The following is an 18839-nucleotide window of genomic DNA, read 5'->3' as shown; positions in this document are numbered from 1 at the left end:
TTATAGCAGCAAACTGCCGGTACAAGAGTCAAATGATGGAATCGGCCTTAAATAAAAGAGAACGCAGGTAATGAAACATCTCAAAAGGCGGATGGATCTCAGATGTCGTCGACGAAGTTTTCATTCAACCAACGCTTAAGAAGATTAAAGGAAGATTATCAGCGGGTTACCTAAATTGGCTTACTTGTGGACGGATCTCTTGGTATAAATACCACCTTTTCTGTAAACTTTTCTCATTCATATACCTGAAGAGAGAGACAGCAGTCTCTGAAATTATAGTACTTTTCTCTCTACATTTTGGTGTTTTTTATGGGCTCCTTTTATTAGATGGAATTCTGTTGTTACAGAACATTTTTTACCAGTCACATATATATATATATATATATATATATATATATATATATATATATATATATATGTATGTATATATATATATATATATATTATATATATATATATATATATATATATATATATATATATATATATTATAGATATATATATATATAGATATATATATATATATGATATATATATATAATATATAAGATCTTTTATATATATATATAAGATATATTATATAATATATATTATATATATATATATATATATCTATTATATATATATATATAGTATATATATTTTTCAATATATTATATATATATATATATATAACTATATATATATATATATTATATATATATAATATATCTATATATATATATATATATATATATATATATATATATATATATATATATATATCTATATATATATATATATATATATACTATATATATATATAATATCATATATATATATTATATATCTATATATATAATATATATATATATAATATAATCTATAATATATATATATATATATATTATATATATATATATATTTATATATATATATATATATATTATTATATAATATATATATATAATATCATCCTTCAATAATTTTCCAACTACGTAATTTATCATAAGCCTAATTTCGCTCTCCTACAACGTTCAATAAACTCCTCCCAGAACTCATTGTCTGCGGACGCAGCTGCCATGTTGACGCTTCAGCGTCTCGTTGAAACTGAAGTAAATCTTCAGATCACGCCATAAACGTGGAGGCCTCCGGCCACCTGAACTAAATCGGATGCCACGAACCTGGCAACGGCAGGTTGTGAGTTGGTCGGAGAGGCCGACGGATTCCGCCCACTTTTGGTCGAACTATAACCCCATATAAAAGTGATATTTACTTCCGATTCCGATAAGCGGTATCCGGCGATCGTAACGTCTAGGGGCACCTTAACACAGCTCTCCTTTTGTGTGGAAGGTGGAGTTCCTGTCTGGAAGGGGGGTGGGGGGGGGGTTGGTCCCCTCCCTATGGGCTGCCACTTCTGCCAAGGAAAGCCTAAAGAGTCCACCACTAAGCCAAGAAGCTGACTCTCTTGGTAGATCAGAGCTTCAATTGATCAGAAGGCCCTCCTTTGAGGTTAAATTCCCTATGAGCTGCCCTACGATTCTCCATTAACAAGCAGCACTGGAAAATGGCTCCAATTAGTCAGAAGTCTCTAAATCCATGGGGATGCTCCTTGGTAATTTGAAAGCCAAGTGGGAAAGCTGCCTTGGAGTGGGGTCTTGGGACAGTTAGTAGGCCCTTTGGTTGGTTCATTCAGGGGAAGACAGGACATGGGGAGGTTCTACAAATTCCCCTGAGAAGGCAGTCCTGGAAGAGAGCTTTAATTACCTGGGATGGGCCTCCCAGCAGACTCCTATTTGTATGAATGTAATTTCTGACTTTCATATGCTATACGAAGGAAAGAGGCTCCTACTTTTAAGAGATTTTGGGAAAGAAGAATTGCTCTAAAGGAATCATAAGTTCAGAGGCTTGCTTAATAAGGGCTGAGTTCCTGCATTCCAGAGTGAAAATCCTTCATAAAAATATGTAGTTTTAAGAATACTGTATGTCAAAAATAAACATGTCAAACACTGTAGTTTATATTGAACCTGTAAATGAACCTTATTGTCTTTCCAACAGAAAAAGGTTAAAACGTTCATAAGGACAAGAAATACAAACATAATAATTCAGTATATTTAAAATACTTTAAACAAACCTGAAACATCAACAAACATAAAATAAGCATAAAACACAATCACTTGACATGACATAACCTGTCTAGAATGTACCTGAATACAAACAATGCAACACAAAATTTTAACCACTTTGTCTTCTATTGGACTCTTAATCAAATTGTAACTTATAACCAACCTATAACATCTTATGAATGTGTAAAAGTAGAAAACCTGCTTGCTGTAAAGGAAATTGATCTAATCTGCCAAATATTGGGGGATATATCAAAATTGAAATAAAATTGGGATACCAGCAACTTACTTAAATACTGCACTTACACCTAATTCCATGCTTTGTTATAGGGTAGATGACTATTCTTAAATTTTATCATATCAAAGTAGAAAATCATGTAACCCAGAATGTAAAATTGAAAAGCTTATATGAAATTATAACAGTAGTACACACTACTGCATGACTTAACATCAACTTAATTAAACTTCTATGCTGCAATCCTACTTTATAGTAAGTAGTATATGATACAGAATGTCCTGCACCTTAATATAGGTAAAAATTAAGTTAGAAATCAAAAGTTTGTCAAAAATTTTTAGTCTAAAACAGCAGGCACTTTTTGATTCACTTCATACCTTTGCCAGTTCTTGCTCACTTTTAGTATCAGAAAATATTCTCCTCTAAAATGGAATAATTTTTTTTTTTACTACAGTGCTCCAATAAAGTCACTAATTTTTGGGTACTCACCAGAATATTTACTATATGTATAAAATTCCCCTCAAGATTCTAAAAACTACCTGAGAAGTAATTTCTCATTTATATGATATCATAACAATGCTATAATTACAGTGTAATTCTATGGACACTCCTTGTAAATCTCAGTATTAAAAACCATTACCTTCTCATTACTAATTATAAAACACAAGTACTATAAAACCAACAGATAAATAAAATCAAAGTAAGGTTAAAGACAAGTGTTTATTTTGTTACCATATTAATTTGGTGAAATTCAAATGGTTATGTATTTTACCAAAATCCAATTTAGACATAACAAAGAACAGACTTTGCAAGCTATGAAAAGAATTCTGGCAGTGTTTGAAAACAGCAAATTTTAACAATAAAACTACTGAATTCAAAGTACAATACCATTACAGCAAGTTACTTTACCATACAAGGAAACTTATTAGTAGTAAATTTGTTTAAGAAATTAAAGCAAAAAGGACCCTTTCCTAAAACACACTTAGTTTATTAGTTTGTACCAACATGAAAACTATATAGAACCATAGAAGTGTCTTTAACAAAGACAAAATACTGTACACTTAACAAACTGAGCCTCATTACTCTGAGCAGCGTGTGCTGTCTAGTTGAAAGCTTCCAAACTAGAGAGTCTACAGCACAAAAATCCAATAAATGAAGCAACAGAATTTCACTTTTGTGTAGATCTCATTCTTACATTAAAGTTCATCTTGACTCCTCATCTCCTGTTTTATCTAAGTCATGACCTGTTCTCCCAGGCTCAGCTGGTACATTAATTTGTTCAGTTGGTGCATTTTTTAGTTCCTCTGGTAAATTCCTTTGTTCAGTTGGTGAACTTCTTGGTTCAACTGGTGCACTTCTTGGTTCTTCTGCCTTATTTTTTGATTCACCTGGTACATCTTTTGGTTCAGCTTGTATATTTTGTTTTCACCCACCACACCGGTACATTCCTTAGTTCATCTGGTGTATTTCTTGATTCAGTTGCTGGATTTCTTGAAAAAATAAAAAAACATAAGACATAAACACCATGCACAAGAGAATTTCTAATACACTTTTTCAACATGAAATACGTTTCAATATGAAATACATTGAGCATAAAAAATATTCTATTTACATGCTATTAACATCCATGCACAATCCTACCTATACCAAATTTCTAAAGTTACATTTTCCAAATACAAGGACTAAATCTACACTAAAATGAACACTCTTTGGGTGGTTAAACTTAATAATTTTAAGAATAATAATAATACTAGCAGCAATGCATGTTACATAGCAACTTTATGATACACTAGAGGCTCATAATTATGATGTGAGTGTTATCTTTCATTTAAAGTTTTGATGGAGGACTCCATTAACTATAACATTTAGGCAGTAAACATTTTCATATGCATGGAATCATAAATTATATTTAAGATGTAGCTGTATGCCATTTGTTTTTCAAAGGAAGATACATCTATGGAGCTTTATTGCTTTGAATCGTATATTATCAAGATGATAATCATCTTTGAATAAGAGTAAATTTCATTTTAACATATGTAACCAAGCAGTAAAAGAGAGCCTAAAAATCAGCTTGCAGTAAGCGAGTCAAATCATATCATGGTGGGGAACATAAAATGGTAGAAGAGAGTGAATTTAGCTGAAACTTGTGCAACAATAGATATTACTTTGGGCAAGGAAATTTACATTACCCAAAAATGTAATGTTTTCAATAAATGTTGAAGGAAAGATTGTAGAAAGGTTTTACAGGGGTATCAGGAGGAAAACCTCACAGTTGCACTATGCAGCAATTGATGGAAGGTGGAAAGAGATAAAAGAAAGAGAATACGAACGTAGGTACAGTAAAAGGAATGAAAGGGGTTGCAGCTAGGGGGCCGAAGGGATGCTAGAAAGAGCCTTAAGTAATCATACCTACGGCATTAACCACTGACGGCATTAACCACCTACGGGGAATTTTGGTTGCCAACCCCCTTTCCCAAGCATTCAGTATCAGTTTTAAAAATCATTCTTCACCTAGAGTAACTCAGTATTTTTTTTTTTTAAATAAAACTTTTTCTGATTGATTACCCAGTGGCAGTGAATTTGTTAAACTTGGTTCCTTTGCTTCTACATAGATCTGACAGCTTTTGGCATCCCATCAATACTTATTCCCAAACAGCTGAACATCAATACGTATCTTAAACCAGTGCATTAGAGTGATCAACCACTTCCTTTTCATCGCCAACTGTTAGCAATCTGATGTTTGAACTTTTGAAGCTTTCTCTGGCATAGCTCATGATGCTTCAATACTAGGTAATTTTTGGCCTTGCTGAGAACACCTATTGAGCTAATGCTTATTCATCATAGTACATATCTACCTAACCTAGTGTATCGGAACTTGCTATACAAACCTTTACTATAGTATACATAATGCCAACTACAACCTACGACTATTATTAGCTTCTGTTCATTATCTACTCCTTTTTTTTTGAGTTTGTATAATTCACATAAATGTCATATGCCTTTGCAAATAAAATCACAATTTCCTACCATCATAATTTAAAGCAGCCTCAATAACCAACTTAGTGCTTTCCATGTTTAGACGAATTCAAGTTATTTAGCTAAGGGCCTCTTAAGGTTTCTCCCTAGTTGGATAACATACCTTGTCACTGAAGGGTGTACATTCCTTTAGAAGTTTGGTTTAATCCCCTTTGAAATTCCTTGGTACCCTACTCATATGGGTAAATCATATCGGTGACCCATTATCATGAGAATCACTTAAAGCCCTTTTGACATAAAGAACCTGTGATTATTATTGTTGTTATTATTATTAAATACTTGAACCACTATTTTCATCAAGAGTTTAACCAATAGTGTGTTAAAATGACAAATTTTTTTATCATTTTGTATTTCTCATAGCTAACAAACCTGAGGTCTTAACATTAGGATAAATCTTCTAGTGCCAGCTGGAAAACCAGTAAAGTTAAAATAAATTGTGTACGCAAGGAACTATGGGCATCTGTGCTTAGTCACAAGCTATGTGGGAGCTTCCACAATCCCTTCGGTATCTTGTGACCCCATTAGTTACTCTTCTAACCTGGTTTAACTGTCAGAAGGGTGGTTAGAGGTGGGAACTTTATATGTTAAGACCTCAGGTTTCTTATTTATGAGAAATACAAATCAATCGCAAAATTTGTCATTTGTTCATATACAAAACAAACCTTTAGTATTAACATTAGGATAGACTTAATTTTGGTGGGAGGTTTGTTTGTTTGTTTGTATGGTGTTTTTACGTGTATGGAAACCACTGGTTATTCAGCCACGGGACCAACGGCTTTACGCGACCTTCCGAACCAAGTCAAGTGTGAATTTCTATCATCAGAAATACACCTCTCTCACGCCTCAGTGGAATGCCGAGAATCGAACTTGCGGCTGCCAAGGATGTGACCAGTTCCCAACGACCAAACCAATCACTCCACTGAGCGCGCTTTGGTAGGAGGTAAGTGCGACTTATTAACCAACCGGGAGTTTGCCACCTTTGGTCAATTTCCAAATATAAAAGAATTCTAAGAACATTGACATCTACCTTAGAACCTATGATATATATGGGTATCATAGGTTCATATTTCTGGGTGTTTAATACATACAATGTCATAGTTTGTTGCATTTGCGGATGATAAGAAGCTATCTGCTCCATTAACAAACAATTGTACCTCATACGTGGGTTTGTTATCATTCCTCTCTCTCCTTGCTAAAGAGAGGAATGTGTTTGCTACTGAAAGGTATCTTATATTATTGATCACCCTCTAACAGCATGGGTATCTAATACTCCACCTGTATCTAGTCCGTTTAGTCCATGATGGTATTCTCGTCTTACCGCCTGTAGGTAAAAAAGAAAAAGTAGATAGAAAAATATAGAAAAGAGATCATTCAATCCACTTTCATACCTTCATCTTAGACTAGATATAAACTAACCAATGCCAGGGGTACTGGATGAGCTACGCAACTTGTTGAGCAGCCACCACCGGACCCAAAGAAAAAGTCCAAGGACCTATGGACAATGTCCAATTAAGTAAAAGGAAGTGAAAGTGGTTTGCCATGACCCTACACCACTTTTCAAAATTCTCTGAACAGACATAGTCTTCTTGAATGTAATTATCAAAGAAGAGCTCAGAATTCTTATGTCATGCACTCTTGCGCTCACAACATTATCTGAACGTTCTGAGTCTGTTAAATATGCATTCCTGATCTTTTCCCTTAACCAAAACGATATTGTATTCTTGAACACTTGTATTTTTACCTGGTCTGTGCTATAATAAAAAGCCTTCGACATCTAGTCTGAGATGCCAAGTTCTTTTTTAACAAGCACGCAGTGCTCTGACTGGACATAATATTCGTCAAGGTCATTATCCACAAAGTCTCCCAAAGAAGGTATAGGAAAAAAAAAAAAATCTGTCCATAACTGATGGATTCTGTGTCTTAGCCACAAATTCTGGTATAAATTAAAAAACTAATGACTTCTAATCTCTGGAATGTTTCACTTCACAAGACAGACCATGCAGCTCCCCTACCCTTTTGGTAGATGCTACAGCCAGCAAGGAGACCACTTTCAGAGTCAAGTTTCTTTCCATGGCTTGTTCCAGTGGTTCATAGGGAGCTTTACTAAGGCTAGTCAATACCAGGGTTAAATCCCAGTTGGGGGACTTTAGTCCTCTAGGAGAACAGGGCTGCTCAAAACTCTTAATCAACATAGATATTTCCCATGAAGACAAAATATCTACATCTTTCATCTGTAGAACTAAAGCAGCCCTATATCTCTTTATGGCAGACACAGAAAGGTGTTTTTCTGTTGACAGAAAGGAATTCACCACCAGCCTCTGATCTGATGGAAAAGCTCTGGCCTTTATACTAATCATCCCCAAATACACAATCTTCTGACTGGGATCCAAATTCGACTTCTGCAGATTTAACACAATGCCTAGGCTGTGACAAAACTGGAGAAGAAGATCTCTGTCCCAAAGGAACTTCCCTCATGACTTTGCTATTACCAAACAATCGTCTAGGTACCTAGTAACCTGATCCTAAGCATGAGCCCATGTCAACACGAGAGTGACTACTCTTGTAAACACTTGCGGAGACATTGCCAATCTGAAACACAGAACCCTGAATTGAAACACCTTCCCTGCAACTACTACCTGTTGGATGTGGATCTGTGAACAGCGAGGTTAAGAATTTCGAACAAGGAATCCTTCTAATACCCCGGCATTTCCTCTGTTTCTTGAGAGATCCAAAGAAACCTTTGCTGGGTAGTTACAAGGATTTAAAAGGATCCAACAGAAAAACAATCAGGCAAACTAAACCAGCTTTAAAAAGGACAGAGAGTAAAGCACGTCCTCTTTTAAAGGTGTAAAGAAAGTAACTATAGAGCAGTCATGAGATGGCTTGAAGGGAGTTGTGGGATGATTGCCCACAGCTTGTGATCAACTACAGATGCCAATACAGTTCCTTGCGTACACAATTTTTGCTAACTTTACCGGTTTTTCAGGTGGCACTAAAAAATTTATCCTAATGTTAAAACAGAAGGTTTGTTTCATATATGAACAATTGCTTTACCCTCACAGGGTTGCCCCAAGGGTCAGTTTCTAACAAAATATAAATTTTACTTGGTAAATTGTAGTTCTTTAAATCTTAGTAGCATGTATATGGATAAACTAAAAAAATGAAGATTTTGACAAAATTCCTGTGATGTTTTCAAGACTTTGTCATTTGCTATTGGTTCAATTTGCATACTCATAAAAATATGTTTATGATGTTCAGTAATGTATATAACCACTACTAAGAATCTGCAAATCAAAACAACTTGGTAGTATAAAACAGGGCCTTAAATATACAGAGATGACCTTCAGGTATCATGGAAGAGGTACCAGCTAAATTAATAGTATACAATGAGGTAATTCCTAATAGCAAGTATTGCTTGTAATGGACAGTTTATGGCACACTGCAGATAACCATAAATGAATTTTCAACAATTTCTTCAGACCCCAACCACAAGGAGTATATTCTGTTTTATACCTTTCATTCATTCCCTCAGTCTTTTCCTACCTAGTACCTACCAAACTTTAGCTTTACCATGCACTAATTTTCTATCTCTCACTTAGGGACAAATCCTTAAATCAAGCCATGAAAGTCTCACTAGTTATGACTCAGTAGTCCCAATAAACTACTGTACTGGTTCTTTCAAATAATGCTACAGAATTCTTTATATGAATATATTTTCATGGAATGATTCTTAAAGCCATGGAGCTGATCACAAGCTTCTACAGAACAGAATAACCAGAAGTGAAAAAGAAGAGAGCAAATAAAAGAAAGGAATGCTAATATATCCTGTGGATATTGTAGTAGCTCAATGGTTTCATCTAGCTTCACAGAATGGTGGTTCCATCTTCAAACCTCACACATGGCCTGATAGGTTTTCACTGGTAACATGACCCTACCATCTTTATCAGGCCTCAGATCTATCTGTGATTCATCAGCAACCACTGCCTGTTCCTCATGGTACTAGTTAGGGTAGAGTGGGAGCTTTGGCACTCATCATGTGTACAGTACATAAGTTCATTCTCTAGAAAACTGTATAACAGTGCAATGGCTTGTCCCTTGCCTCTACAGCTGCGACCTTTAATCCTTTAAATGTTACTAGTACAATGGTTTGTTCAGAAACAATATGGAAATATTTGGCTTTCCTAACAACACAGCCATTCATAAAATAATTTTACAGACAACTTGAGAAATCTTAAAGAAACCTACACCTTGGAACCCATGGTAAAATAAATTAATACAAAAGTATGAGGGAAGAAGCAAATTTGAAAACTGAAGTTAGTTTTCATGTGATAAGCTATTAAAAGAATCATACAACAAGCAATTTTAAAAGATAAAGCAAAATACAGAAAGCGAAAACACAAAATACTCATAATACATATACTACTGAATGAATGAGCTGAATTTGTGTGGTTTAACAAACCTCCTAGCTCACTTTTATTAGAAACTAAGTAAAGGTGCAGATATGATTTCAAATTTCTTTACTGATTTATCTTGGCTTCTACAGAGAAGCGAGTTTGTCACACTGCTTCACTTAGGTACATAAATATAATGATTAATCAGACCATAGTCATATTTCCAGTCTCATATAACTGCCTTAAAAGATTTAGTATTCATAAATTAGAGGTTTAAACTGAAACATGACAGACAAGGAACAGAAGGGTGGGAAGATACCAAAGTGTATGAACACAAAGTATAAACAGAAAACAGGGGTCAAAAGTATGTTACTAGGACCTTTTAATAGCACTATAGTAGCCTGTGAAAGGGCAGGGTACACTGTACTACATGGTACCCACCTACAACATTCACTATCATGTCATGTCCAATTTGTTTACAGTGAGTTTTCATTTTCATTCTTTACCCTTTCTCAAGACCAGCATTGTCTTAGGGTTATGTTGGCTGCTATTTAGTATAGGCAGTCCCCTGGTTATTGGTGGCGGTTCAATTCCGATGGCTTGATGATGAGCAAAAATCGCCAATAACCGAAAATGGGAGATTTTCACTGCTTATTGGCAACAACAACTGGATTTTGGCACCAATAACCGGTTAATGGCTCCTCTGTTAGGTACGTATTGGCGCCGAAAACCAGAAATTGGTGCATTTCAACACCAAAAATCACAGATTTTCAGCACTAGACAAGCCCCATAAAACCAGACCCCCGATAACCAGGGACTACCTTATACAACTTTTGGTTTGTGTTCATATTATTTAGCAATTGTGAATTTTCTCTTCTCTAGCTGCAGTATTCTATGTTGCCCTGAAAACCCATGGAGCAAAGCAGGTTTTCTTCAGTCCTTGCATCATAGTAGGCAAATGTAATTCACTGTGGTGTTAGGGTTATTATTACTATTGTAAAAGATTAGTTTATCCAGACCTCTGAGCCTGATAACGGCTCTTTCGGGCTGGTATTCAGGAATTAATCCTGAAAAAGGTTTAACAGATGTTACCCAGTCATAATCGGTTATGCACAATCGTTGATGGAATAGCACATACAAGCTAATTTGGCAGCTGTATCTGCTTTTTCATTTCCTTCAATTCCCACATGTGCTGGAATCCAACATATTAACATATTAACAATCCTGATTGAATAAGTTGGATTTTTATTTGGATTTTTTGTACAAAGTGAATTGGAGACTTGTATTTGTTTTTAGAGTCAATAGCACTTTGTTTCTCAGATATTATGTCTAATGCTATTTTTATGGCTGTGAGTTCTGCAATATATACTGATGATATTAGGGGAAGACTTATTTTGAGTAATGTGGTATTAGGGTAGTTAGCCACAATGGACAGGATAGCCCTGGCTTCGTAATTCTTACACCTTGCTAATATTTGTAGGTCTTTAGATTTTAGTTCCTTACTTCATGCTGTGTTGACTGGGATTTTTCTTTCAATTGTAACAGCCAGTGCATTTCTAATTAATTTTCAATTTCATTTTGTTCCATCTACTATTTCATCATTATTTTTTACATAATAGTCACTTTAGTATGTTTTCATGACAAAAATCAATTTAACATTTTACAGCTGTATTGGCTACATTGTTTATATATATTTTGTTTTTCTTCCATCAAAATAATAACATTCATAATTAATCACTGATACTTTAGTATTCATGTCTTTTCTTGTTTAGTTTCTCATTCCTACTCTGTTTTTATGTACCGCACAGTTCCTATTATATTATTATTGTTAATAAATACTATGCCACTGAGCTACTATTCTCAACTTTCATAAGGCTGGCCAAGCTAGTTTGCTCTTAATACGTACAGTAAATCTTTCTTTAATAGTTACAACCCCTTAAAAACTTTAATGAACTGTGGATGAACTAGAGATATTGAAGATTCTGAAAAAACTTTGGCATTTGTTGTTGGTTGCAAATCGCAGTTTCAAAATCAATGTTTAACTGCTAATGCTGTTCAACCTTCTCAAAAAAAAAAAAAAAAAAAAAAAAAATTGATAGATTTCCGAGATACAGTTGTGGAAAATCACTGACAGGAATAGGTATACATATCTGATTAACCTAACCCTAAGTGGTATTTCTTGAGCAAGGATCAACATATCTCAAAATTGATATAAAAAAAATTATGGAATGAAAACTTAAAATGTTGGACAAAAGAAATTTTTGAGCAGTATTTTTGTAGGGTTTCTAAACCTTCTATGTCACTGAAAGTTTAAAAAATTTACCAAATCATGCTTGTAAATTCTAACTGCTGATCATATTGAAGACTTATCTGCTGTGATAACTTAATCATTATGGGGGTGAAGAGAACTTAATACATTTCATAAGCTGATATTCCAGCAAATCCTGGTTCAAATAAATATTTGGAGTTTGTAGACAAAATTACCAAGTGTGTGATTTATGTCCAGAGGTATATGAGATAGATGATGCAACAATGTAATATCATACTTGATACATAAGCCAAGGAAGAAGTTACAGTACTGGAAGAATCTTAGGTTTACATTTATTGACAACCAAAACATCTGTTGGTTCAGTTGGGAATAATTGTCGACAAGTCTTTGATTGTATAGATTGCCCCACTCAACTTGGATGGTTATAGTCTGTGAAGATAGTGAGGGGATTCACAATTTTTTAATTATATGGATTATTAGATTAAAATTTAAATAAAGTACTCCAATGCAGAATCTGAGCACTCCAATAAGAAGCGGATCTATGCTTTTAACAATAAGAAGTGGATCTATGCTTTTAATTACGGTGTCTAATGCCGAGCCATATATTTGGCCCCCCCCCAGTTGTCTAAAATTGATGTGATACAATTTGGACAACATCAGATCTAAAGCATTTGTACTTATGGCTGTTATGTATGCATGTCTACTTAACAGTGTATGTGTATCCAAGTACTATATAGGTCTCAGAATATGTTTGCAAACTTAGTATAATTTTTAGTTCAGTCTCATAACTATTCCTTTTGGTATCTTCATGAATCAGGGCTACTTTTATATCTAAAAAAAGCTAATCAGTACACGAGTGTCCCAGCAGTTGGTAAAAATAAAATTCATTATATTCCATAACTTAATATCAATTTACTGTTCTTTTTAATACAATGTTTATAACGTATATAACTGCTCTGTATGTTTTACACCTGTAATGGGCCATATTCTGTGCCAAGGTTATTCCTTGGGATTTACTGACACAATGCTCCACAAGGTAACACTGATTATGAATTAAAATGTTCAGCAGTTAGATGGTAACTTGCATAAAAAGATATGAAAAGGGAAACAATTAATGCACATAGAAGACAAAGGGTACTATATAAAGACTTCAGCAACATCTACAGCATGTCACAGAAACCATACTGCAAAAATAGTAGCAACCTAAATATGACTGTACTAGGATTTCCTTAGTCAGTAAAACTACTGTATTTTGTAGTTTTCTAAATGCTGAATGCTTACAACCAAAAATTCAGTCATTGTTCAAAGGTAATTAGATTAAAAGCAGTAAAGGTCACGTCATCTTTCTTGAAGCAAATAGCCATTTCCTTTTCTTAACTAATTACAGAAAAACAGTGTTAATGTCTACTAATATTACTCTATTTACACTATTATAATTTCATTGGTACAATACAGATTCTCTTCTTATCTGGGATTAGCTATGACTGAATGCAACTTTTGAATTTGGAATATTTTCAAAACGACATGGAGATAATTTGAAATATATCTGACAGTAACTTTTATGGGATGTTTAAGCATATTATTTGCTTTAGGGGTCTATATATATTTCTGAAACAAAAGAACTTTGTACATATAAAGATTTAGCCTTTAGAGAATGACTGACTTCATGTCCTAAACACTTTACCTCTTCAAATGACAGCAAATAGGCATAATAGTGCTTAGTCTGTAGAATGGATATAATGTTGTATGCAAGTACGTATTAGCTGGTTTCTTAAATCTCCACAGCCATTTGCAGAATCTTTGGAAGCAAGTGCTCTTTCTGCTTAAATTCCCATCAGATCTAAGTCTCCACACCCGAAACATTTTTTTCTAAGTCTTCAACATTTTCAATTTATTCAATCTTTACATTTTCAAGGAGTTGTAATTTATTAGAGAGGATTTAATATATTCATTAAAAACAAACCCTTCAGGCCAATTCTATTAGAGTTAAAGATAACTCAGTAAGATGGTTATCCTATTCATTACATATTAACAACAATTCACTTATTTCGGACATTTCTAATCATGGTATTTTAACTGAAGCCAGCTAATTTCCCAGTAGTGTAGAGATATTCTCTTGTGTGGTATGGTTTGAGATTAAAATATCTTCCAAAAAATACTTCTGGACCAATTAATTTCAGAGGTGTCATCAAAATGCCAAAAATATGACTTCCAATGAAAAAACCACAACATTCACAATAGCTTCATTATAGCACACATTTTTAATGACATGCACATAGAAGGGCCCACTCACTTATTACTAATAGTTTCCTTAAAAAGAACTATCACACTTTAACTCTGACAGCACAGGAAAAAAGCAGAGATCAGATTTTAGCAAGGAATTTAGTTTCTGTACCAAAAGTGCTGTACAGCTGGAGGTTGAAAAAGAAAGTTTAGAAAATGGCAGTGTTTATGTTGTAGTATTAAGAAAAGTACCTTTGATTATTACAGACTTCTGGAAAAGATTCTTGTTTTTTATAGTAAGATCTGGCATTTAAGGGTGAAATTACAAAAATATTGTCTAAGTCTTCAGTTAATGTTAGGTTTAGGAAAGTTTGAAGGCAGTTAACTATAAAGTGATACAATGTTATTGGCAATGTTATAACATTAGTTTTAGAAACTGCTAATGCAGTATATTTGTGTATATGTACTATCACCCAAATTATGCAAGACAATTCTTAGAGAAGCAAAAAATAACTTAATGAAAAGTATAATTGTATCAACTCAATTACAAATGTTCTGGTCCTATTTGTCAAGTCTTCTTGTCGTAGTCCATCAAAATATGCCCCAAACCCTGGAAAACCAAACCAAATCTTAAGTTCAAAAGTCTTTTATTGAACAAAGAATACTGTTGTAGTGAGGTGTCTTCAGAACAATTACCATTATGTTATAACAGAATGTCTGTATATTAAAAATTTAAAAGAATTATGTACATTTGGAAATGTTTATCTGTTCTCTATAAGTGAAGAAAATCACACAATTGTTTGAAATGATGACAGAATTAGAAGTACAGTTTAAGGTACAAATTTGAAGATTTTTCTAGACTACATCGGAAATGAAACTACCAAATAAAAACCATAGAGAGACACTAAAATACACACAGTTAATATGAGGCAGCTAAACATTGCTACATTAGCAAAGATAGTTCTCTTAAAAATAAAGACCAAATTTTAAGTTATAGATAAGCTTATCATTAAAAACGGTACAGTGCATAGCAATTACAACTAAAATGTCCTATACCATGATCCCTACTGTTGCACCTTTTTTCCTTTAAAAGCACCAAGATGCTTACTCCTGATTTTTCTTCAAGTTCTTCACAATGAGGCAATTGAATAGGTACATACAATATTTGAAAACCCAGGTAGAGATGAAATTCTGCACGAAGTGAGTCTGAAAAAAAAAAATAGCATTATAGTGCCACTTTTGCATGAAAAAAGATCATATTTTCCAAATACTATAAAAAGCTCAATTTAGAACTCAGTGGTTTAAGAAATGTCAGATTAGCATGTGGAACTTGGAACTTTGCATGCAGTTTGATCCAAGGTCACAAGAAAACACTTAATTCAAGATACTATATTCAAATATGAAGTAGAGAATGCTTGTGGTGGGGAATTTGCATATGTAATTGTTTTTATGGTAATATACTTGCCTGCTTCCTAGAACTACCTGCTGGAATTTGTTAATATCATTGCTAACATTTGCAAAAACCTATCAATACTTCTCTGTAAGTACCTACATCTTTAGCCTTGGTAGGCAACTATTACAAGAGAAGGACACTGAAATCAAGCCTTCTAACAGAAGGTCTTGTTCTCCAATCTCCAACCTTGGACTGTAACATAGCCATTGTAACATGGCCTTCCTTGGTCTTGGGTCTGAGTTCCCAGGCATTTATCCTTTTTTCCATCTTTCCTGTTTTTCTGAAAAGTGTGTAGTACAGGCTGATGAGAAAAACAAAAGTTGCTTGGTGGACTATCAGGACAGTGCCTTCATCTTTACCTAATCTTTTCCTTCCGAGTGTTTTATTTCAAAATCCATCCTGACTGTCCTCCCCCGGCCCCCGCCTGTTGTGGCAAACCTGGCATATTTCTTTTGCCTTACCAGGTGTGCTGGCCCCACCTTGTTGACAAGTTGCTTTCAGCACTTTTTTCAATAACATATGGCAACGTTTACTTACATTCTCAACAGAAATTTTGTAAATAATATAAATACTGCTGTTGTTGATAGTATTGTTGTTAATCGTTCTGTTGACTTTTACAATATTAGTACTGTATTATGAGTTTATTTATTAGTTTTGATTCTGATTTTATGTTAATTTTAATTTTTTCGGGAGACATTGAGCTGAACCCTGACCCTGTTACTAATTACAGCAAGAAAAATTGTAAAGTACTTGACTCAAATATTCGGGGCTAAAGTCAAATTTTCTTGATCTCCAGAATCTCCAGAGTTGTGCCCATAACTAAGATTTGTTCTTTGTATCCGAGACTCTTGTAAGTAGTAATAAGTCAAAGGTCGAGTTTCTAATCCCAGGGTTTATGCCCGACTTCACTTATCATCGTAACATCCCACACGCACAAGGTATGGCTATATACACATTTAAAATTTTCAGTAAGTTCTACGATGTCCATGTACATATCTGTAGTTTACTGTAATCCAAGCATCAACAATTCTCTACGTGATTGTCTTTTGGAGAAGATTAGTATAGCTCATCGTAGGATTCAAAAGTTTCATTCGTTATGTGTGAAAACTGTAAAGCAAAGCACAGTGAGTGGTTAAATTTAAATTCCACAGATCAACATGGCTGGTCTGCTCTTGAGTTCTGTGTATCCCCTGATTTTGTCCAGCTAATTAGGAACCCATGCAAATTTCTGGTAATTAATTAAGACTCATATTCACAGATTTTCCTTCTGTTGTGAAGTCCAAGTCTGTGAATATATAAGAATTTCTGATCACTGCACACTGAGATAGACATATTTGTCAATCAGTATACGTATTCCTAATTCTACTACTACTGGAAAAATGGTGTGGTTGAAATAAAAAACCAACTGGGATTGGATTATGGAAGCTTGTCAGCCACTTAATATTTCATATGATATATTAGATGCTGATCCCAAGAAGTACAATAGCTCACTGAGATAACAGATTAAAACGTCCGAGCAGTCCCCGCTATAAAAGAAACTCCGACATTTTGTTGTTTTTGCTATAAAGTCCAGGTAGAATATTCATACCCTATACCCCTTCAGCTACTGTAAAATGCTTATAACTACCTATTTTAACAGTTCACTGCCTAATTTGATTGTTAGAGGTCTTTTATTCCTCACACCATTGGACTGTGGAACAACCTCCCAGACGATGTCGTGCAATTGGAACTTCAGAAGTTCAAGCGAAGGCGTAATATATGTACTACTATCCTAATATACTATTTTCCTTGCATTTTAATACATTTTTATCTATTTGTTGATTTGTTAATGAATTTTTTTTAACCCTCTTACGCCGATTGGACGTATTAAACGTCGAGTCAAAATGTCTCCCGTATGCCGATTGGACGTACTATACTCAAAAGTTTTTTTTTAAATTCGCGGAAAAATACTTATAGGCCTACCAGCCGAAAACTTTTGAATCACGCGCCTTGGGGGATGCTGAGAGTTCACGGATCAAGGCATTGTTTTGTTTACAATCGTTGCGCAAGCACGCAAGCGCGAATTTCTTTCTTATCGCACTAAACAGTATCAGTGACACATCTCAAAAATTATTTCGTCACTTTGACATAATTTTTGCACTGTTTTAAATTATCCGTTACATGGAGTATTATATATGAAAATGTGCGCAATTTTATGTAGAATACAACAATAAAATACTCATGATTGTAGCTTTTATCAGTTTTGAAATATTTTTCATATAAATAACGATAAGTGCCAAACTTCGGTCAACTTTGACTACCGAAATGGTCGAAAAACGCAATTGTAAGCTAAAACTCTTATATTCTAGTAATATTCAATCATTTGCCTTCGTTTTGCAAGTGGTAACTCTTCCGATAAATTTTTTTGTGCGATTGTCCTAAAGTTTGCACCATTTTAAATTTGCCGTTACATAAAGTTTTATATATGGAAATGTGTGCAATTTCATGCACAATACAACTAAAAACAACCCATGGTTGTAGCTTTTATCAATTTTGAAATATTTTCATACAAATAACGATAAGTGCAAAAATTTCAACCTTCAGTCAACTTTGACTCTACCGAAATGGCTGAAAAACGCAAGTGTAAGCTAAAACTCTTATATTCTAGTAATATTCAATCATTTACCTTCATTTTGCAATGAATTAGAAGTCTCTAGCACAATATTTCGATTTATGGTGAATTATGAAAAAAAAAAAAACAAACATTTTCCTTACGTCCGCGCGGTAACTCTTCCGAAAAAAATCATAAATTTTTTTGTGCGATTGTCGAAATGTTTGCACCATTTAAAATTAGCTGTTACATAAAGTTTTATATATGAAAATGTGTGCAATTTCATGTAGAATACAACAGTAAATGATTGAAGGTTGTAGCTTTTCTCTTTTTCGAAATATTTGCATATAAATCACGATACTAAATAAAAAAAACCACGTTCGATCAACTTTGACTCTACTGAAATAGTCGAAAAACGCAATTGTAAGCTAAAACTCTTTCAATCTAGTAATATACAGTCATTTATCTTCATTTTGAAACAAATCTGAAGTGTCTAGTACAATATTTAGATTTATGGTGAATTTCTAAATAAAAATTTCT

General features: G+C 33.9%; 1 protein-coding gene across 4 annotated transcripts in view; it reads right to left on the bottom strand.

Moving 5' to 3' along the window:
- Positions 1-18839, bottom strand: part of LOC135206958 (inactive hydroxysteroid dehydrogenase-like protein 1) — a 62908-nt gene that overhangs the window by 27729 nt on the left and 16340 nt on the right. The window contains exons 7-8 of one of the 4 annotated variants that reach the window (XM_064238512.1): positions 15333-15462; positions 3782-3827 (exon numbers count right to left, since the gene is read on the bottom strand). In XM_064238512.1, the coding sequence (XP_064094582.1) occupies positions 15361-15462 (102 nt within the window). In that variant the 3' untranslated portion in view covers positions 3782-3827; positions 15333-15360. Of the gene's footprint in view, positions 1-3781; positions 3828-15312; positions 15463-18839 lie in introns of those variants that run through there. The other 3 variants (XM_064238509.1, XM_064238511.1, XM_064238510.1) reach the window with 3 other exon arrangements.

Source organism: Macrobrachium nipponense, chromosome 31 (assembly GCF_015104395.2).
Source record: "Macrobrachium nipponense isolate FS-2020 chromosome 31, ASM1510439v2, whole genome shotgun sequence".
NCBI lineage: Eukaryota > Metazoa > Arthropoda > Malacostraca > Decapoda > Palaemonidae > Macrobrachium > Macrobrachium nipponense.
Note: the sequence above shows the minus strand (reverse complement) of the source record. Positions and strands in the feature narration are given on the sequence as shown.